Genomic DNA, 20,866 nt, shown 5'->3' with positions numbered 1-20,866 from the left:
AGCTGCTGCTCCTGGAGCTCAGGGGTGCACCCCAATACCTAAATGTTAAGAGCTCTGCTCCGAAAGCAGCCCCATGCCAGGGACTTGTCCCAGTTCATCCCACCTCTGTGCCTCCTCTGCTGCTGGTCCAACCTCAGTGAGTGCAGGATGGGGGGTTCCTGCTGTGCCCCAGTGGGGAGTGGAGATCTATCAGTAGGTGTGGGAAGCACAGCAGGAGCCCCCATAGCCTCGGGCACAGCTCCCTGAGCAGCTGCAAACAGAGGAGCCCCCAGCCCTGCTCTGGGCTGGGTGACAAGGCAGTTCCTTCCCCTCACAACTCTGTGTGACAGTGGATACCCACGGGCAGCTGCAGGCAGGGTGAACATGTGACAGCTGGACTTTCAGCAAGTGGTGACCCTGCTTGGCCCCAGCCTGGCTGCCCTGTGGAGATCCACAGCCAGAGCTGGGGTCTTGTTCCCAGCCTTAGGCTCCTCACTTTGGGCTGTACTTCCATGCTAACCAATCTTTGGTCTCCACCTGATATGAAACAGAGAGCTCTCATCTGAGGCAAAGCCAGCATTTGCCTTGTACAGGGAGGGGGGCTGCTTCAACAACACCCAATAAACTTGCTGTTGGATGGTAACAGCAGTGCTACTTCTCACCTTCCACCAGCAGCTCTGGCATGTGGCTCAGCTCAGATACAAACAGACACAGGGCAGGGCCTGCAGCCACCACTGGCATCCAGACTGTAGACAGGACACCCTGTCCTAGAGCTAGAAGTGAGGGAAGGAGCTGAGAGGGCCCTGCCCCAGCATTTCAGAGCCCAGCCCTCAGGGCTCAGCTCTGCCCAATGAGCCCTGTGCTTGAGGTAAGAGGCTCAATTCCAAGCTCTACCTGGCTCCCTTCATCATTCAGCAAAAACTAACTTGTCTCTGTTCCTCTCCAAACCCCACCACAGGGCCCTCTTCACCTCAGTGGGAATTAAAACACCCATGGCCAACAATGCTGAAACTTTCTTCTTTGTTATTAATGCAGAATGTTATGCTGGTCCTATGGCTGCACATTGCAGAGGTCAGTCCCATATCCCAGCTTGGCTGGGCTGCCAGTCATCTTCCAACAGAGATACAGAAAACCAGCCAAGCAGCCTGTTTTTTTTTTTTTTTTTTTTTTTTTTTTAATCTCAAAGGAGAAAAATTTGCCTCAAAACCTGCCAGAGAGATTTGCAGTATATGGTCCAAAGGTTTCAAGCTCACAGTCTTGAAAATTCCTTTGGTTACTCGTGCCTTCTTTAAAAAACAATAAAGGGGGGGACAAAACTATAAAAAAGCAAATGGGGACTAAGCCTGCCCTTGCTTTAAAAAACAGGAGAATCATTTACATGCACATTTTAAAAACACAGGGTCTGAGTGACAGTGACAAGGCAGCCAGGCCTACGAGGAAACTGCTGCAGACTCCTGATTCCACTCCAAAAACGTGGTTGAAGAAGGATGAGCACAGCCTGTGCACATTAACCCCCCAGTCCTTGCAGAGTGCTTCCTTACACATCAAGGACAGAGAAATTTTCTTCCTCTTGGGGTTTGCGGATCCAGCTGCCATAGCCCAGCTCTTCCAGCGTGCTGAAGAAGCACTGCTTGGCTGCCTGGTAAGCTGTGGCTGCCTCCTTGGCATCTGAGTACACAGAGAAGCCCTGCAGGTCTTTGCGGTTGTTCTTTGCACAGAGCTGCTGGAATAGGGAGAACATTTTCCTCTTGGACACACGAGACACCTCCAGCTTCACACTGGGAAGGAAGACAATGACAGCAATGAGGGACAGGACACCGAGAAGAGCCAAGAGAAGCAGGGGGCTCAGGGAAAATCCCATGATGGAGGAGCTCTGGGCTTGGCAGGGCTTAGTGGTAAGGTCCAGGCAGGGCAACATTTTGTTTTCCTTGAGGAGTGCTTGCTTTTGTCTGTTTAAAATTCCTCTATCCAACCCTCCCAATGTATAGGGTGTTGCCACATTTCTCTTCAGAGAAGAGAAAGGCAAATGTACAGAGAAAAGCAAGGCACAGTTCTTCCCAAGAATATTTCTGGGTTTCACATTCTCTGAACCTCAGAGAAAGAAAAAACAATTCTTACCTTATTTGCTGTGCCTGTGTTGTGCCAAAGTAGAATGCAATATGAAAATTGTTTACCCAAAGTGATGGTGTTTTGTTTCCTTGGCCTATCAGGGCCAAGCGTGTCAGGACTGTTGGCTGACAGTCACGAGATTCTGTGCAGTGTGTGCAGCTGAGTGCTTGGCAGATTCAGTTTAGATGTAATGTAATATAATGTAATATAGTATACGATAATATACTATAATGAAGTAATTAATTACCTTCTGATAAGATGCATCATTCTCTCCCCCTCATCAGGGGCAAAAATATCCACTATATAGGGTGCTGAAACAGTGCAGAGTGTACTTCCCACCTCAGAGCTGCCCCCCTTCCCCCAGGCAGTGTCAGGAAAGGCTCCTCTTACCCATCTACTTTCCCTTTGGTGCCGTCCAAGATTTCAACTTCACTCTCGTCAGCAAGACACCAGTTCACTGATGACTCTTTCGTCTTGCCTGTCTGCCTTGCAGAGTCGTACACGCTGACTCGCCCAACCTGCACAGGAAGGAAGCTTAGCCTGGTCCTGCTGCCTGACTCTCGTGCCCCTTTCATCCCTCAGAGTTTCAGCTCATCCCAAACTTTCCAGAGCCACAAAAAAAAAGGTCCTTACTGAGTTGCAGTCTAGAGAGGCAACTTTAGTGTCCTTTTTTCCAGACTAAGACATTGCCAGTAGCCCCCAAACTGTGGGGTGACACAAAGAGGGCAGGTTCTTGGGGTTGTCTTGTGTAGGGCCAGGAGCTAGACCTGGTAAGACATTGTGGGTCCCTTCCAACTCATGATATCTCTTGATTTTGTGCTTCTGGTCACTAATTCTTGCCCCTGGTTGGAGGGCTGCTGCACAATGACCGTCCCTGCAGAGCACCTCGGGGACCCCCAAACACACAGGCAAGGGAGTGGGGGACAAAGATGAAGAAGTGCTACAGCTGCAGTACCTCAGGGTGGTTGATGTGGTATGGAGCCTGGAGCTTTTCCTTCAGCGTGCTCCCATCCCTCTCCATACGGCAGCAGATGGCACGGGTCAAGTGACCCTGGCTGTACAAGTAACCTGTGGAGACAGAGGTGCAGGTGTGAGGAAACAGGATGGCACAGGTGATGGACTGGCCAAACCCCAAAAACAGCAGCACTGCTCACAGGCTCCTGAAAGCTCAGAGCATGTGGATCAGCATAGCTACATGTATCCTGGGTGTGTAAGACAATGGTCTTCAGACTGCAACACTTCTCACTCAAGACACAAACACGCAGTTTTTGCCTCACTCTCCTAGATCACACGTGCCTCCTAAAAATCCAGAACTTTGCAGAGACACTGACTGCACCCATGGCCTAAAATCCATAGACTCCCCTTGCATTTTCAAACAGCTCTGCCAAGAAAGACAACTCAGTCTGTTACTCCTACACCCTCCACAAACAAACTCGGCCATCACACTGGGGAGTGAGACGAGCTGTCACTGCAGCCTAGTTTTACCCCGAGAGGACAGAGGGTTTCGCACCGAGTGTAAGAGAGTGGAGATAAACTGGCTCCAGGAAGTGTGACAGCAATGCCCCTTGCAAGCCCAGAACATTCCAGCGTAAGATTTTGTCACTGCAGGACATGGTCCGTAAGCGCTCCCCATGCTGGATCCCGTCCCACGTGGGCACAATGTCACTTGACTCCACTGGAATGGTACCTTCCCCTGGACAAGAGAAGAAGAAAGCTTTTCTGTATAGTGTCAGATAGTCAATAAATCAAAACCCCATCAGCAACTGCACGAGAAACTTCTGGATACAAAGAGTGAACTCGAGTCTGACACCAGGTTGAGGGAACAATCTGGCATTCAGTATTGGGTACTGATGAATCATTTTCAACATGGCTGAAGCAGAATAGAACTTTGCTTGAAAGGCAGGACACAGACCTAGATGAGAGCTTTGCATCAAACTTCACAAGCATGGCAGTGCAATAGGCAGGGCTGGGAAAGGGACTCTCTCTGAAGCCTTCCTGGGAAGGGGAAAGGGACGCTCTCTAAAGCCTTCCATCTGCCTCTTCTGGTTCCTGAATGCTTCAAATCCCACAACAGCACACAGAGAGGGGTAAGGAAGCTATGGAGCACCAGAAAGGCTCCCAGGAGAGGACTGAAGCCACTCCATGGTGCAGAGAATGATTGCACTCACCGTTCTCCACCTTGGTCCGCAGCTTGCCTTGCTTGGGGTTCTCAAAGAGAGGCTGATGTTGGGGCTGTCCCATCTCGTTTGCCTGATCGCTGCAGGATTTATCAAAGAGTGCTCCATCCCCACATGGTGCTGTGCTAGAAAACAAACCCTCCCTGGTGAGCCCTGACTGTAAACGAAACAGCCAGGGCCAGGGGCCTGACAGTGCTGCTGACACCAGTCATTCAACACCCGCCACCAACCTGACATAGAGGTGGAAGGTAACACTGCTCTTTATTTTGAGTTTCTGTCCTCCTGCTTGCTCAAAAATGCTCTCTTCTGCAGAGGAAGGATTAGATGGGTCATACTTCATCAGCTCACTGTAAAGAAACCTGAAAAAAACATCATCCTGTCAAAAGGCTGCTCTGCTTCTCAGACAACAAGTGCTTCAACTGACAGGCAGGGTCCCACATCACCCATTCCTGCCACATGGAAGAGCAGAGACCAGGAGCTGCGGCTGAGGATGCCTGGGAAGCCAACAATGCTTGATGCACAAAAAGGGCAAAAAATCCAGCAGATTTTCTGCCATGCAGAGGACAAGCAGCAGAAAAGCAGTATCCTGTCCAGGTGCTGCTGTCATGCATATGATCCCAGTGTGAAGAAGACTTCAAGGTTGTTAACCAGCACCTTTAGTCAGCAGCAAGTTTGCATTAAAAGTAAACAACCCTGCAGGCAGCTGAATTCAAATGCTATTAGAAGGAGCCCATGATCTCTTTACACTGATGGGTCTTTCATGGCTGCTTCTGGCCAGGTAAAACCCTGGTCTCCAACATCTTGTCAAGGACTAAAGAAAAACTGCAGCCTCCCAGACAGTCCTTGAGCAGAGCCTGTGCAGGGACTGATTTTGTAAAGAGAGGCAGAGTTCACTCTGCTGCGCCAGAGCAGCCACCGCTGTCAAGATTAACAGCTGAAACAGACAGTAAGCAAGATGCAATCCTGATTCATCACTTCCCAGGGACCTGCTCTCAACACTTTCCTTTGCTGAGGAATGCAGAGCACAGTGGCAGCACACAAAGGCTTGGAGGAAGCAGCTGGCTTTTTGGTTTTTTTGTTCGTAACTGAAGGACAGGCGTTAACCAAGCAGTCCAGCTTCATCTCACTTTAGGTTTCAAAAACTAAAAAGTAGCACAGTGAATGTGGAGGAGAGGAAGAGCAAGAAAAGAATTGTGTAGTTTAGTTGGGAAAACCCTTTCCAGCTTCCGAAAAACATGTTAATTATCAAAGTAAACACATGCAATATGTTTTCATGAATCCTTCTACACCCAGACCCAGAAAGGCCAGGAGACCAAGCCTGCAGCGGCTTGGTGTGGCAAGAGCTGTGCTCAGGCTGGAGAGTACCCTGTACATCAGCCCAGCAGCTTCAGCAGGAGGTTTAATATTAAGTACATCAGATGCAGCTGTTGGGCTCCTGGCAAGTCTCCTATTCTTATCTGGGCATCATTCAGGTATGGCCCCTTCTTATAAGAAATAACTTCCCTCTATTCAACAACACATGAGTAAACAGTGTCTGAGGATCACAGCATCTCTCAGCACAGCAAAAAACCAGGGGTATTTGAGCTGCACCTCTCCAGAATGGGAAAGCAGCTTCTGGCAGGCCCCTCTCCTTTTGAGTTTCCCCTTTTCTCACCTCACAAAGCCTCTTCGAGAAATGATTTCTGCATGACAGTCATTTACTGTCTCCCCCTTCAAGCTTAGCTCTTCTCCTTTCACACAGCGATTACCTGAAACAAACAAGCAAAAAATTAAATAATAGGGCAGCTATCAAAGTCAAGACGCCTTCAGAGACAGAGGGAGGAAGTCTTATTTCTTTGGGCTTTAGAGCAGCAGCACCAGCACGAGCACCCTGCCTATTAAATCACTATCACAAGCAGTTAAAAAAATAAAGGGACACCACTTTAGGGACAGACAGACTTAAACTGCCATGAGTTTTGGAGGACTGTATCTTCCTGAGGGCTTTCCAGCCCATCACTCCAGATAGAAGCTTGGCAGCAAAGCAGGGAGGGAGATAAGGTACGTGCAGCTGGGAGAAACTGGGGGATTGTGTGCTCTGGCACATAAGGAACCCATGCTCTGATGCACAGAGTAGGACACAGCAATGCAAGCAAAGATTAAGAGCAATATAGCTGCAGGCACATTTGCTTTGTTCTCTTTCTCTCTAACCAGATCACTCATGACACCATGTGAGCCCTGGGAACGCTCTGTACCCTCCCTGAGGAAGCCTACAGCCATTCCTGAGCTGTGGCTGGTAGGGAAACCTAGCACGGAAGAGAGTTCAGAGTGTGCTGAAGAAGCTGCTCATACCTGTTCCAATGCTGACCACCACACCCAGGCCCTGATCCCCTCTCCTCATGATGATGGCAGCCAGGATCTTGCGGCCCAGCAGGCTGTGCTGGAGGCGAGCTGTGAGGGAGTTGAAGCGCTGGTGGCTCAGCATGGCCAGCTGGTCGTGCAGGGTGCTGCCACTCACAGGAAGCTGGGACAGGGATGACAGCACAGGACATGAGCAGCTCATACCACACAGCTCAAGTGTCACTGGGGTATTTTATGAAAAATGCCTTCGTCAGGATTTCTTCTCCTGGCAAGATGAGAAGCCTCAGCTTCTCCATGTTTTGCTCCTTTGGAATGTGATTTGGAGAACTGTTTACCCAGCATGTAAATTGTTTTTTATTAATGACCAATCCTAGTCCAGCTATGTCAGGACTCTGGTCAGTCATGGGTTTTCATTATCATTCTTTTCTAGCCTTACAATGTCTCCTTTCTCTTTCTTTAGTATAGTTTTAGTATATAATTTTCTTTTAATATAATATCAAAAAATAATAAATCAGCCTTCTGAGAACTTGGGAGTCAATTCTCATCTCTCACCTAGTCCTGGGGACCCTCACAGCAACACCACAACAACTGGTGACCACACCCAAGAGTGAGCTAACCTGCAGCACAGCTTTGTAGGAATGTGCTCTTTGTTGACAGAGTGACAAAACTATCTTTTGTCTCCTTAAAAAGGAAATAAGCCCAGAAGTTTTTCTCATTGATTAGGTAAAAAAGGCACCTCATAGGACTCAGGGGACTTCACTTCAAACTTAAGGATAGCTAACTGGACAGAAGCCAAAAAGTCACATCTAGGCAATTTACTAGAAAAAGAAGAGAACAGAGAAACTAATTGCTTTGGTGAGGTGTTTTACTAGGGGCAGGAGGGCCTCTTGCACCTGGATCATTTTTTCTTTGTAAAGAGTTTTGCTTTTTATTAAAACCTTTTTGTTTCCAACACTGCCACAGAAGACATTTTGCTGATTTTATGCCTTTTAAAGTAGCTGAGCTATCTTGGGTGTGAAATAGATCTCCAAGATCTTAGGAGACCTGGCTCAAGGAAACTCCTATTTCACAGCTCTCCAAGCAGAGGGCAGTACACAGAAAACCCTGAGCTTTGGGCAGTGCTGTGCCAAGGGGCAGGTGAAGTTCTTTTAGGTATTTCTGGGAAAGCCTCATCCAAAGCTTTGAGCTCTGCTTTAGCCACATCAGAGACAGCAGCAAGCGACACGGGCTGAGGAATGGCCTCCTGAGAATGATAGGGAAAACCCCGAGCAAGAAGGAACAAAACCAACCTGCCTATTTCCAGAGACACAGCCAAGGAAATCTGTTCCTGGCTTTGGAGGAATTGCTCCTCTGGCTGCCTGTGAGGAGAGTGCACAGTCATTCCAGCACAGACCAACCCATCTCCTAAAGCACTGCTGACTGACAAATCCTCCCTGATGGCTTGGCTATTTAGAGCCAAGCTGCTGTGCCCAGCTGTGCTGCCTGGAATGAGGCTTTTCAGAGCTCACAACACTTTAAGTGTGATTTATATCAGCCCAAGTTTGGGAAAGCCATCCTGACATAACCAGGGCTTTGCGTTTAACGGATGCATGAACTTTTTGAGATGACACACAATTTTTAATGCAGGACAAAGAAATTTGGAAGATGTAATAAAAAAAGTTGCACAATTAAAAATAAGTATGTTCCTACTTTACCTCAGGAACACATTTTAGTAGCTTGTGGAAGAATCTGATAATAATTTAGCCCTAAAGCAGAGGCCTGTGAGACAGAAGGGTATGCCTGTGCCCTGAGGAAACATCTAACCCATTTCAGGAAAACCACATCAGGTTATCAACAGCTGCAGAGAACAAAGAGATCACAGCTGATTTTGAAAGCATTTTTTGGTTGGACTGAGAGGAGGGGCATAGGCAGGACTACCACACAACCCCAACTTTGGCAGAAGATTCACCTCAGTGGTGCTCATCCCTTCCATGCGCTCGGTCTTCTCTGATTCCCCAATCAGGACTCTGAGTGCTGCATCAGCTGCCTCCTGCTTGCCCTGCTTTTTGTTGTGTGCAGTTACAGCTGGGAACCAGCGGCCTCCAACCTTTGCCTGATAGACAAACCTGCAAGGAAACCAAGAAACCTGTGGATTTCAGTTTGGTTTTTTACATTCTCAAAGTGGAGAGAGGAGAAAATCAGAGGGACAAGATTTGGCAGAGGCAGCAACTAGCCCTGTTGCCATCTCAAAGGGCATCAGCGATTTTGAGCTTTCTGCCCTTTTCCTAGGACAACGGCAGTAGCACAAAACTTCCTTCAGCCAGATGCTGCTACTTACTTGGGGTCATGGGGAGGTCCTGACTGGTCAATGAGTTTGAACTCTGCAGCAAACCCATTGGAACGGGCATATTCCAGCAGGCCACTGACAGGATTGACGTTAAGATATTTGATGAGCTCCCCAACACCCTTCGTTTTCACCACTTTGGATTCATCTGGAGTGGCAATATTGTGCATGGACTGGTCACTGTGTGGCTTCATAACAGGCTAGAGCGGAGTTAGACAGGAGAAAACTGTTAAACACTGAGCAGCTGCATTTAGTGCAGGCCAAGAGCAGCAGCAAACCTCTGCCCCACATGACCCTGTGGGGTGAAATCCAGCAGAATAGGAAATATAAGGGGGGGAACACCCAATTCCAAACACTTGGGTCTTAGAAAAAAAGCTCTTTATACCTGTTCAGGCAAGACATGGGGTACAGACTCTCCAGAAAGAATCTTCACAGCAACTTCTGCTGCCATTTGCTTTGCTCCCTTCTTGCTGTTTCCTACCACAGCAGGGAAAATTTGGTCACCCATTTTCACACAGTAGCTGAACCTGACAGGACATTATAGTACATGAAAAGTGTTAACCATAGGTGTCTCAATCTGGTTATTATCCCCGTGTCCCACTTCCAGGTAAATCCTTCTGGGTTATCTCCAATTTATCTTCAACTGAAATCTACTGTGATGGCCCTAAACACTTCCAGCAGAGCACCTCCAGGAAGGGTACAGGACTGGAACCCCCTCCTGCTCTGGTAGAAGAAACAGCATCCTTTCTCTGAGAAAGGGCATTGCTTCGGGTCTCCTTCTGGAACTAGGTATCTTGGATGAGCCATGCCCAGAATCCTTGGCTAAGAGAAGCACTCAGCTAGGTCAGTGACAAATCCAGGAATGTGGGCAGCATGCTGAAGGGGAAGGACAGTGAAGAAAGAGTTTCCACTCCCCCTCAAAGCTGACAAGAATATGCCATACCTAGGATCATGAGGTGGGCCTTCCTGAGAGAGCAGCTGGAATTCAATTATGTTCCCTGATTTTTGACCATACTCCATTAATATGCTGATAGGGTGCTTCCCAGGAAGCAGGCTGAGGGGAGCTGCTGCAGATGACAGCTCTGGCTCCAGCTGCAAAGGCTACAGCAAGAAGATGGAGGAAATCAGAGAATCAGAGTCAGACTTAATACTGTTTGAGCAGCCTTACAAAGTAAAGAAAACAGGACTCACCAGTTCTGGTCCTGAGCTGTTGGAGGGTAATGGCTCCTCACATTTAATTCCACCTTGCCTTCCATTCTCCACTTCACTAATCAGGATCTTCATGGCATTAGCTGCTGCCTCATGCTTAGCCAATTTTTTGCTCCCTGCTTCTGCTGGTGGGAATCGGCGCCCGTTGATCATTACCTGGAACTTAAACCTTTGAAAGAGAAAACCAAACGGCCATACTGAGAAGCAGAAGTGTGGTCTGCTCAGAGCATGCAAGGCTGCTCTTGGAATTCAAAGGAGAAGAAACAGCTAGTTCCCAGCTGGGAAGAGTAAATCCAGGCTGCCATGAGCAGAAGACAAAAATACCAAGGCTACCCGAGCAGCACTGCATCATTACATTTCCAGAGCTGTTCACAACAGAGGAGCAGCTCCACATTTTGTTCTGAAGGAACAGGATGAGTTGTTGTGTTCCACCACAGGTGCCAGAAACAGGTAATGGCTGTATGCAGGCAGCAGCTCTGTTGTGGCTCCTGGCCAGGAATAAGAAAGCTCCAAAGCAGCCTGCACTGTTTCATTTGCACCTGGTCATTCAGGGGGTCACTCCTCCCTCTGGCATTCTCTATAGCTATCCAGGGCATCCATCTTAGAAAGGTGCTGCCTCACATAAACCTCTTGCCTTTGACATTTCTGCCTCCCCCATTCCTGTGACCTCTAACAAACAAGTTGATCATCCATTCATCCATCCTCCAGCCCTGGAAATCTGCTTCCAAGGAGAGTGGGTCAAACCAGATCTGGAGAGAGATTATGGTGCCGAATCCATTCAGATCCTTTCTTAAAAAAAAACCCAAAATAACAAACCCCTGGCACTCCATCTTTAGAAATTAGGCCAATTTTCCTGTCTAGCAGATATATTGACACATTCCAGTGTGGCACATATGGAGATTTTCTTGGTCTTGCTTATGCTCAGTAACAGCCATGATTCTGCAAGGGACTCCAGAGACTGACTTAGCCAATTGCAGCGTCATGCCACATGCTCAGCTCAGAGAATTGGCTCTGACCTGCTACAACACAGAAATCTACAGAGTGGGGCCACCTTGTTTAACTTAAGACACCTGCTACCAAACACTTTGTTCTGGGCTCCCTTTACACTATTTCCAGGGTGAGAGCATCTTGAGAGGCACCTTAGAAATACCAGTTTTGCCCTATATGGTCAAACTGAAGGCAAGTAATTGAGATGGGACCTAGTGAAGAAATTAATCCCATCTTTTCTGCTCAGAATGAAGAATGCCAAAACTGGGCTACCTAGGGTTAAATTTTAGCCTTGCTTTATTTTTTTAAGTTGATGCAAGGAATCAACTAGGCTAATCCTTCTGAAATGAAAGAAACATTAATAGCAGGCCTCTTCAGGACAGTTGAGTCGGTAAACTTAATTAAAGTCAAATCATTTTATGGAAAAAGAGCTCAGAAAAGGCAGGACATTTTCTTACCGTGGCTCATGAGAGGGTCCATTTTGCTCCAGCATGATGAAATCACAGTGCTGGTATGTGTACTGGGAATATTCGGTAAGGCCACTCACTGGGTTCTTCTCCTGACAAGCCATCAGTTTCTCTACAGGTGTACATGGGAAAGCAGTTTCGAACTGGGCAGCATAAGTGGGGGAAGACTGAGAATTCATGATGCCTTCTGACTTATCAGGCTGCTTGCTGATAGCATTCAGATTATCTGGGATATCATCTGTGGTCCACTTGCTGTTTTCTGAGTTATCATAATTACTCAAACTGGAGAAGTCAGGCTTAGTGTCCTCAGATGCATCTGGTTCTGTGTCACTGACATTGTCCTGACCAGCCTGCCCCAAAGGCTGCTGCCCATTTTCTGCACTTTCTTCTTCTTTCACTGCTGCTGATGAAGCTGCAGTAACCTCTGGGGAACATGGAGGGACAAAAGAAGATAGAAGACCTGACTCAGGAGGTGTGGCATCTGCCATCTGCATTATTGTGCTGGCCTTCAGCCTCATCTGCATCCTCTCACGTTTCCTGTCTGTCAGGGACCATCGTGGTGGAGTTGCATTCTGCTTGTGGACATCCCCCAGCTTTTCCAGAGCGCTAAGAAATGCATTAACATCCTTGGCTCTCGAAAACCCAATGTTCTTGGCAAGATTGAGAGCTGTTGTTTCCACCACACTGAACAAGTAGTTGCAGATTTTCTCCTTTGTCTCAGCCATCTCTGTGTCTCCCAAGCCAAACGTGCTCCACTCTCCTCCCCAGCTCTCAAAACTTGCTGGATCTGTGCAACTAGCACTGTGGTCAGTAGGGCTTCTATCTCTCCCTGAACCAGGGCTGGCAACCCTCCACAGTGGTGGTGTCTCTCCCTCTTTGTGCAACTTGCCCTCTCTGAGCAGTTTATACAAAACACGGTTGACCTCTTTCTTTTGAGTTCTAAGTTTACGTGCCAGCTCATTAGCCGTGCAAGTCCTCCCCTCCTCAAGCTGCCTGAAAACAGTCAGAATTTCTCGTTCATAGTCTTGCCCAGCAAGAGACAGTTTCTGGAAATTCAACCTCACAGCGTCAGACTCTCTCCTGGAGCTCTCCTGACGATGGTGCCGTGGAGGGCAGTAGCGAGGCAGAGCCTCAACCCGCGGATGCTGGCTGGAGAAGCTACGGCCGGCAGCCCTGCCGGAGCTGGGCTGACCTCTGCCTGCAGGAGCCGGTGCCGCAGTTCGCCCACCTCTGGTGCGCCACTCCTTGTGTGATCCCTGTCCCTGCAACACAGAGACTTCAGCGTCCTGCTCTGCTAGGAACCGCTGGTGTAAAAAGGTTTCCTGATTAGTTTCTTGTAGGGTACGAGGGTGGTTAAAAGGACCTCGGTTAGTGATGGGGTAGTGATGCCTTGGCTGGGTGAGACAGGAGCCTCTGCCTCGCCCAGTGCCTCTGCTCATAGCGCACTGCTGGGACACGCGGGGGAACCAGGCTGCTGCTGAGCCAGGACAGGAGCTGCTACTCACTCCACACTCTCCCGCCCTGAGGAGAAAAAACACAGGAGCTCAGAACATCTTTTGACAACGACAGCAATCCAGAAATGCAGTTTAAACAGATTCCCAGTGACTGAGGCACTTCAAGCATCTTCTCACCCGTCAATTTTTTTTTCTACTTTTCTAGGAGTCTAAATTAGTCCTGTAAAAACACAAATGGCAAACTCTGGCTGCCCAGCAGAGAACCAGCAGCCCCAAACTGCAGGTGAAGTCAATTCCAAGAAGCAGGTCTGCCACTGTTTCTCTCAGGCTTGATTCTAGCACGGGACTGGGTGGCCTGTTCAGGATGCACTCCTGAAACGCAGCAAGCTCCACTGCTCTGCCTCCAGGGAGAGGAGAATCTCAGACCTACTTTGCAACCTGAGAAATGGGGGCATGAGGAGGTAAAGGAGCACAAGGAGGTGAGCTGGAGCAGCACAAGGAGCTGGAACAACTTGCATGGTCACACAGAACAGAGCTGCAACAGGCTCACAATTATTTTCAGATTCATGGCCAAAACAGTCTGAAATGCCAAGTGTCTTTTCCTCCCTTTGCCTCTACAGGTCACATTATGTGACCTGTAGAGGCAAAACATCACACGACAGGGGAATGAAAGTGATAACACGCAGAGAAATTGGATAGGTGTGCAGCTGGCAATGGTACACAAGTTTTTTTCCATTATAGCCCAAATTTCACTCTATCACACAAAGTCGTGCTGCCCCCCTGGGGTACAGGGATAAGACTAAACTATTAATATTCTTTTAAAAAGTAAGGAATCCAGCCCAGCATATTCTAACTTTCTGATAACACTTGCTACAAAACTGAGAGGATAAAGACAAGGAACATGATACACACTGCCGGGTCCGCGTCCTGCCTGCTCCTCCTTGACCTCCTTACGGCATCTCTCGTCACAAAGATAGTTTTTCTGATCCAAGTCTCATCTTTATAAAGCTCCCCATCTTCTCCAAAGACCTCAAGGTCAACTTAAATTTCACTTCCATTAAGCAACTGCACTCGGCTACCTTCACCACGACTTATTTTTACAACAAACATGGGGAGCCAGAGTGCAGAGCGACAGATCCCCACCTCCGCAGCTCTGAGGGAGTCCCACTGCTGCCCGCCTGCTCAGTGACCCCGTTTTACAAGCGTTCCCTGAGCCAAGGGCAGGGCAAAAATAGGATGAAGGCTTAAAATAAAAAACAACAAAACCACAAACCGCTCTTACCTCAGTCTCATCCGCACGCCAAATTATTTTATGAGAAAATACGGGGTTAAAAAGAAAGGCCGACACACAGAACGCGTCCCGGCCGAGAGGCACCGGGACACGGCCAAGATGGCTGCGAGCTCCGTTTCAGTTTCGCTTCCCGCAGCAGCCGCTCCGCCCCGCCCAGGGAGCTCGCAGTGGGGGCCGGCCGGGTTTCGGGCTTTCCCACACAGGCTCTCGGCTTCGGGAGCGATCATCAAGTTCCTTACCAGCGGTGGGAAGGCGAACCCGGGAGGGCAGCTCCTTCCCCCAGTCCCTGTGGCGCTGCAGCCCCGTCGCTCAGGAGCTGTCGCCGGGACGGGGTCCCGGTCCGCACGCCGGAGCGGCCGCTGGCCCGGCTTAGGGAGCGGCTGCGGGAACACCTGCCCGGGAACACCTGCCACCTTCAGCTACACCCCAAAGGACACCCAGGGACCGCGGCAGGACGGCTACTGCCTGCACCCGTGTCAAACCACGTTCCCGAGCCCACGCACCCACGGCGGGAGTGGCGGCACCGCGAGCCCGAGGGGCTCGCCCGGACGAGGCCCCCGAGCCCAGAGGGTTGACTGGGAGACAGGGCGGCGAGCACCGAAAGGCGGGAGTCGAGGCTTTTATTCTACGCGTTCCACCCTGTGGAACCCGGTCCCGATAAGGACCTTGGGGAGCCAGGACACGGTCACACCGCCTTCCGAACGCTCGCAGGGCTGCCTGCGCCGGAGGCGGGTCCGCGGTGTCACCGGGTCCGGCGGCCGCTGCAGGGTACGCGGGCCAGTGGGGGTCCGGCCCCGGCCCACAGCCGCTGCGGGACACACAGGCCCGGAGGGACCCCGGAGGGACCCCTGAAGGCCCGTGGGGGCCCGAACCCGACCCGCGGCCGCTGCAGGACACGCGAGGCCGGAGGAATCCCCGAGGGCCCGAACTCGGCCCGCGGCCGCCCCCACCTCGCGCCCCGTACCTTGCCGCTGCCGCCGCTGCCGGCGCACGCTGATGACGCACGCGAGCCCCACGCGCCTGCGCAGGGAGCCGCGCGGCAGCCATCTTTCCCCGGGCCCGAGCGCGGCCATGTTTGGCGCGGGCAGCGCTCGGCTGTGTCGGCGCCTCGGGCCTGGAGGGGCTCGGCTGCTCCGCTGATGGAGAGGCAGCACAACCACCTAGTCCCCCGGCTGAAAGGCAGCGCCACTCCCGCTTTGTCCCGGGGGAAGCGGTGGCCTGAGGCGCTGCTGCCCGTGAGGCGCAGACGGCGTTCTGCCGGCCCGCGCGTGCGCCCCGAGCGCCGCCGAACGTCCCGGTTCCCCGCGGCCCCGCCGTGCCGCGGTGCGTTCAGGACTGGGGGGCTTCTCCCCTCCTCCGTGCGCCCCCATCGCCCCTGGGACACCCATTTCCGATGGGCTCTCTGTCTGTGCTGGGGCTACGCTGTGTCCTCTGGGTCTCTCTCCTCCCTTGGTGCTGTCTTATCCCCTGTGCCCCTCGCCGAGGTCTGCCAGCGCGGCTCCTCTTTTACCACAGGCTTCCTGTGGGACTCCCCTCACCCCATTTTTATCCATTATTTTAGTGCCGGAGGTGCAGCAAGTCACATCTCACCTTGTCCGAGGTTCTTTCTAGGCAAACGGACATGTTCCCCTCCGTAATCCCAGAGCAGGGGCAGCCCCCGCTGCCGGTGGATCCTCCCTTTCGCGGGCAGATACCATCCGGACCGTGTGAGTTATAAAACTACCGGCAGAGAACAGATTGCTCCTGCCTGCTGCTGCACCGCGCTGTCAGATGTCAGCCGTGTGTCATTTACCGGCTGGCACCGGGATCCGAGCGGCGCCACCCGGAGTTGCCCCGGCACCGCGGCTCGAGCCGTCAGCGGCCCTGTTGGGCGGTGGGCAGTGTGGTATTTATACCTGTGGGTGTGGATCATAACCAAAAGGCTTGGGAGCCGACCTATTAGATGGAACAGCTGTGGGGGTCGGGTTCTTGTTCCAGGCAACAAGTGGCAGGACAAGAGGAAGTGGCCTCAGGCTGCACAAGGGCAGGTTTAGGTCGGATGTTAGAGGATGTTTCTTCAGGGAAGGGGTGAAGTCATCATCCCTGGAAGTGTTCAAAAATTGAGTGGATGTGGCACCTAGGGATATGGGTTACTCGTGGCCTTGGCAGTGATAGGGAATCAATAGCTGGAATCAGTGATTTTAGAGGGCTTTTCCAATCTCAGCAAATCTGCAATTCTATAATTCTGCTGCTGTGGTACAACCAGTGAGCATCTATCACATTCAGGGCCATCATCTGGAAGTACCCATACCCTTACCTACCCGAGTGGTGAGTGTGGAAGGAGCTAGGAGGGATGGCCATGGGTTCTGGATGAATTTTAGGGACCCATCTGCCTCCATTTGTCCATGAATGGGAAAAACATACAAAGACAAGCTGCTCAGAGCACCCTGGTCCTCCCAGCAGCTCTGTGTGTCCCAGTGGAGTGGCAGCTGTATGTGCCTTTAGGTGGGGACCATACACCCACCGTGGGCTCTTCCCTGCAGCTTTCCAAAGGCATTTTAATGAACCTGGTGTAGTGGCAGGGTGCAGAAATGGTGAGTCAGACCCCAGAATTGCCAGGCTCAGCGGCTGCTCGTGTTCAGTGAAGGTTGTGGATTGTTCAGGGTTTGGGGATTATTTTCAGATTATTTCTGGATTTTGGGGCTTGTGTGTCATAGTGTGGTTTTGGTGGTTTTTGTTTTTGGTTTTTTTTCTGTAATGGAGAGACTCCTTGCCTAAAGAAGACCTCTGCACATTCACTGAAGTTGTCACATCTCTGTTCCTGGAGGGTCTGGGAGCACAAAGGCTCCTGCCTGGGACGAGGCTCATGGCAAACACAGGGGGCACAGTGCACATCAGCAGTGTCTCCCATCCACTTCACTGAACAGCACACAGAGCACACAACTACCCACCTCTCAATCTGTTCTCTTTTCTTTTTATCCACTCTCTTTTAATTGCTGATGATCACTCCCAGGCTTTGCTCCAGGCTCAGTGATGTGATTCATCTTGGCTGCTGTGGAGATGGAATGGGAACTGCTGTCTGCAGTGTTGGTGTGCCATAGCTGCTCATGAAATCCTGTGCTGCTGGCATGGTTGGGCCATGTATCCTTTAGAATTGCAACACCCTAACCTGACAAACAGGCACTTCATCCACACAAGCTCATTCTCCTTTCCCCTTCTTTATGGAAAATTGGCAGACTCCCAGCCTGTTTCCATAGGAACGGGCTGGGAGACCAGGAGACCTCCAGCTGCTGAAGTCCCAGCATTAACACAGCCATGGCATCTGCTTGGCTGTGACAGAAGCTCCTGCAGCCTCTGGAGATTGCAGTCATGGGAAAAGCAGTCAATTTGTGGTGGAGATTAGGAGCTGATAACCAGCTTACCTGAGGCTGCCTGGCTGATTTTGGTGGAGGGTGGAAAAAGCTCCATTACTTGCTCTTGGATGCTGGGTCTCATCCTGCTCCCCTGCTTCTTTGGGGGCTGCCCCAGACCTCCCACGTTCCCCAGGCTGAGCAGAGGCTTCCCCACAGGATGGCAGCATTCACTAAAGCTCCAGCATCAGCTGGAGATGCCTCAGGTGTCTGCTTGGATTTGCTTCCCTCTTATGAAATGAAAAGAGAGGAAATAAATTGTGGCACAGCTCCCCCGCCTGACTTTCTGCTTGGATGCCAGTTACCAGCTCAGGCTATTGTTCTGCAGAGTTTCATTTTAAGCTCCTTTATTAGACACTCTAAAATATCACTTCCTTGCTCTTGCAAACAGCCTGTTCCTACGTGAGAGATTTGTACTTCTTAATCAGCTGATGGTGGTTTCTAAGGGAAGGCAGCCCTGGGAGTGGCGGTTTATCACCTTCTGTGCTGCTGTTTGATCCCCTCTGCCCCAGGGCCAAGCCGTGCTCTCACACTACTGGTAAGAGGTGCAGTTAGGGTTTGGCCTCCTTGCAGAAGCACCCATAAAACACTCCATGCTCCTCATATGAGAAGTGAAGAACTGGGCTAAGCTGGTTCCCACGTCCTTCTAAGTGTTACACTTTCTCCAGTCTGCACATGCACAGCTGGGAACTTACATGGAAAATCTTCCTTAATCTACAGCATCAGTTCCCCTAGAAGGGAAAAAATGCTTTATTTTCTCTTGATGGATTTTTATGGTAGCTGTAAACATGGAGCAGGTAATACATGGGAGGTGCTGCCCCATTCTGAGCCTGTGGCCTTGGTATGAGCACCAGAGCAAGGATCTGCTTCCCAGAAAGGGCCTTTTCCCCCTGCTTTACTCTCTATTGCTCCCAACAGACAGGTTCCCAGCTGGGAAAGCAGCAGAGCTGTCCAGGGAATTGCACAAGCTCTTGCCTTGCCACTCAGCCAAGGAGCAGACCTGAACTTTGGTACAGCCACAGCAGCTGCCATGTCTGTGGTTTCAAATCATCAAGGGGGGATTACTCAGCCTGAGAGCTCCCAGTGAGGCTCAGAGGGGAAGGGAGTCTCCTGACACCTCTGTCTGTGTGGTACTCATCCACCTCAGGCAGCAGTGTGCCCCAGGGATGGGAAGTATGCTGCAATGGAGGCCAGCAGTGAAAGGCAGCTGGGCCTGGCTGGCACATCTGCAGCAGAAGGAGGCAGCACGCTGACTCCCACGGCAGCTGCAGTGGTGGGAAGCAGCTCAGGTTTTATTCTGTCTGGTACAAAAGGTACCCTTGAAAAAAGGCAGAAGGCAGACTGTGGCTCAGGCACCTGCATGGCAGGACGTGCTGTGGGACGCGCACGGCCTTCAGTTCGAGTTCTTGGATGCTCAGGGGCTCTTTTTGTGTGGTTTTAGAGCCATTACAGCATGTGTGACCAGATTTCCCCTGGAGTGGGCTCCTTGGGCTCCCTCCCTGTGCCATGATGGCCAGGGGCTCCTTCAGCTTGGAAAGGAGCTGTGGGAAGACTGGCTGCTCAAATGTCAGTGTCTCTTTGGCATGGCTCCATGGTCAGCCTGTCCCTTGCAGAGGTGTTGACTCAGGTGAGGGCCAAAACATTGCTGCAGGTCAGATGGGACCCTAGATAGACCATGAACCTCCCAGCTTGTTCTTGGAGTGGGACTAGTGAGGAGAAGGGGGTTCCTTTCACTGCTCTGAGCACATCTGATGACGTGGTTTCCAGAGTCAATCAGCTGAATTAATGAATCCTTCCTGAAGGCAGAATTCAAAGGTCTTCCTAGTACATGTCAGCTGACATGGCGTTAATACTCCGTTCTTTGACCTTTACATCACCATCCAAGCCCAGGCTCCCCTTTTTGCCCTTTCATATTTAATATTAAATCTGATTTATCTGCAAGGGGGCTTTATTATGTACTCAGACAAAGCAAAGGGATTTCACAATTCCTCCCTGAGGCAGAGGCAGGGGTGGGAAAAGCATTGCTCTGAGGAGAAAAGCACTGACCTGAGGGTAAAAGCATCACATGCATCGAGGACAGAGCTCTCCCCCACTACTCCCTTGCCACTTACCACCACTCCAGTGCCTGATTTTTACCTGTGTTGCTTGAGGTACTTGCTGGCCCCCCTTTTTCTTGAAGCTCAGTGCTCAGCAAACTCCAAAGCTGCCAAGGCAGCAGCTTCTGCACTCCTCTCCTCTTGATTTATGTGCTGTTGAGCACAGAGATTCTGAAGGACCAGCTCGCAGGGAAAAGCCTGGCACAGCTGGATCTCCAAAGGACTTCCTTGCATGTAGGACTCCTTTGTGCCTCCCATGAGATCCCATTACACCTCTTCCACTGCTTTTTCTTTAATTGCTGCAGATAATTTTTTTTCATGCAGCACAAACTGACTGCTGATGGAGTCAGTGCCATGTGCTGATGGAGACACAGGAGGCTTGACTGGAGGGAGTAATGGATGGCAGAGGAGATGCCAGCTGCAGATCACAGGGACATGTACAGCACTGTAATTGGTTGACTTGCCCAGATTTCCTCCCAAACAGCATTTTTTAATCTAAAAGAATGCAAGAAACTGGAACATGTCTTGCTTCATTCATGGCTTCCCTGGAGGCAGCAGCAGCGTGTTAAGGAAAAAAGAGAAGGAGGAGGAAAAAATAGTCAGAAGCACCAGGTGGCTGAATATCTTGCAGCCTAATTGATTCCTCTTTAATTAGAACAAAACCTGTTGCACTCAACCAGCATTCAGTGCCAGCGTTGGAGAAAGCAGCATCTTCCCTGGCCCTGTACCAGCACAGCTTGGCATGGAGGGAGGAGAGGAACCTCAGGGAACCATGTGAAGCTGACAGTGCCTCTTCCACATCTGGGAATTCAGGCAAACTCCAGCTCCTACAACTTTCTTTGAGGCAGCAAGAGCAGGATGAAGGAGAGGCAACCATGTCAATGTCTGTTGCACACTGAGCTGCAGCAAGGGACTTGGCTGGGATTAACTGGAGTAACTGAGACTTCACAGGGATTTCTGTGCCTGTGCCTGACCTCATTTGGGAACTGCTCACCGCTTCTCCTACAAATCCAGTTATTTTTAAAATGGGAAAAAGCTCTGCTTCATT

At 50.7% G+C, this 20,866-nt stretch overlaps 1 protein-coding gene and 1 long non-coding RNA gene across 5 annotated transcripts in view; one reads left to right on the top strand and one right to left on the bottom strand.

The window, feature by feature from the left end:
* Window positions 1-1,127: 1,127 nt before the first annotated feature.
* On the bottom strand, window positions 1,128-16,062 carry ADAR (adenosine deaminase RNA specific). Of its 4 annotated transcripts, none has more exons than XM_059871443.1 (16): window positions 15,924-16,062; window positions 11,580-13,109; window positions 10,117-10,303; window positions 9,869-10,026; window positions 9,311-9,452; window positions 8,920-9,125; window positions 8,551-8,707; window positions 7,892-7,960; window positions 6,594-6,765; window positions 5,920-6,013; window positions 4,496-4,624; window positions 4,257-4,390; window positions 3,599-3,781; window positions 3,044-3,156; window positions 2,479-2,606; window positions 1,128-1,757 (listed from the first exon to the last, which is right to left on the bottom strand). In XM_059871443.1, the coding sequence occupies exons 2-16, from the start codon at window positions 13,025-13,027 to the stop codon at window positions 1,517-1,519; spliced, it is 3,561 nt and encodes a 1,186-aa protein (XP_059727426.1). In that variant the 5' UTR covers window positions 13,028-13,109; window positions 15,924-16,062; the 3' UTR covers window positions 1,128-1,516. The 4 variants fall into 4 exon arrangements, with proteins under 4 accessions (XP_059727426.1, XP_059727423.1, XP_059727425.1 ...); XM_059871440.1 differs by lacking the exon at window positions 15,924-16,062 and adding an exon at window positions 15,298-15,410; XM_059871442.1 differs by lacking the exon at window positions 15,924-16,062 and adding an exon at window positions 14,325-14,804.
* A 236-nt stretch (window positions 16,063-16,298) lies between these two features.
* Window positions 16,299-20,866, top strand: part of LOC132340424 (uncharacterized) — a 15,717-nt gene continuing 11,149 nt past the window's right edge. The window contains exons 1-2 of the long non-coding RNA XR_009489860.1: window positions 16,299-17,453; window positions 18,449-18,519. This is a non-coding gene — a long non-coding RNA (uncharacterized LOC132340424). The remainder of the gene's footprint in view (window positions 17,454-18,448; window positions 18,520-20,866) is intronic.

This window comes from Haemorhous mexicanus, chromosome 31 (genome assembly GCF_027477595.1).
Source record: "Haemorhous mexicanus isolate bHaeMex1 chromosome 31, bHaeMex1.pri, whole genome shotgun sequence".
Lineage (NCBI taxonomy): Eukaryota > Metazoa > Chordata > Aves > Passeriformes > Fringillidae > Haemorhous > Haemorhous mexicanus.
This window is presented reverse-complemented; position numbering and strand designations above follow the sequence as displayed.

Bases quoted from the DNA above. Each gene is read 5' to 3' on its own strand.
- ADAR (XM_059871440.1), bottom strand. From the start codon at position 15,380: ATGGCTGCCGCGCGGCTCCCTGCGCAGGCGCGTGGGGCTCGCGTGCGT. The intron at 13,110-15,297 runs GTACGGGGCGCG...TTTTCTCCTCAG, and splicing joins GCAGCGGCGGCAGCGGCAAG to GGCGGGAGAGTGTGGAGTGA. The intron at 8,708-8,919 runs GTAAGTAGCAGC...GTTTCCTTGCAG, and splicing joins GGACCTCCCCATGACCCCAA to GTTTGTCTATCAGGCAAAGG.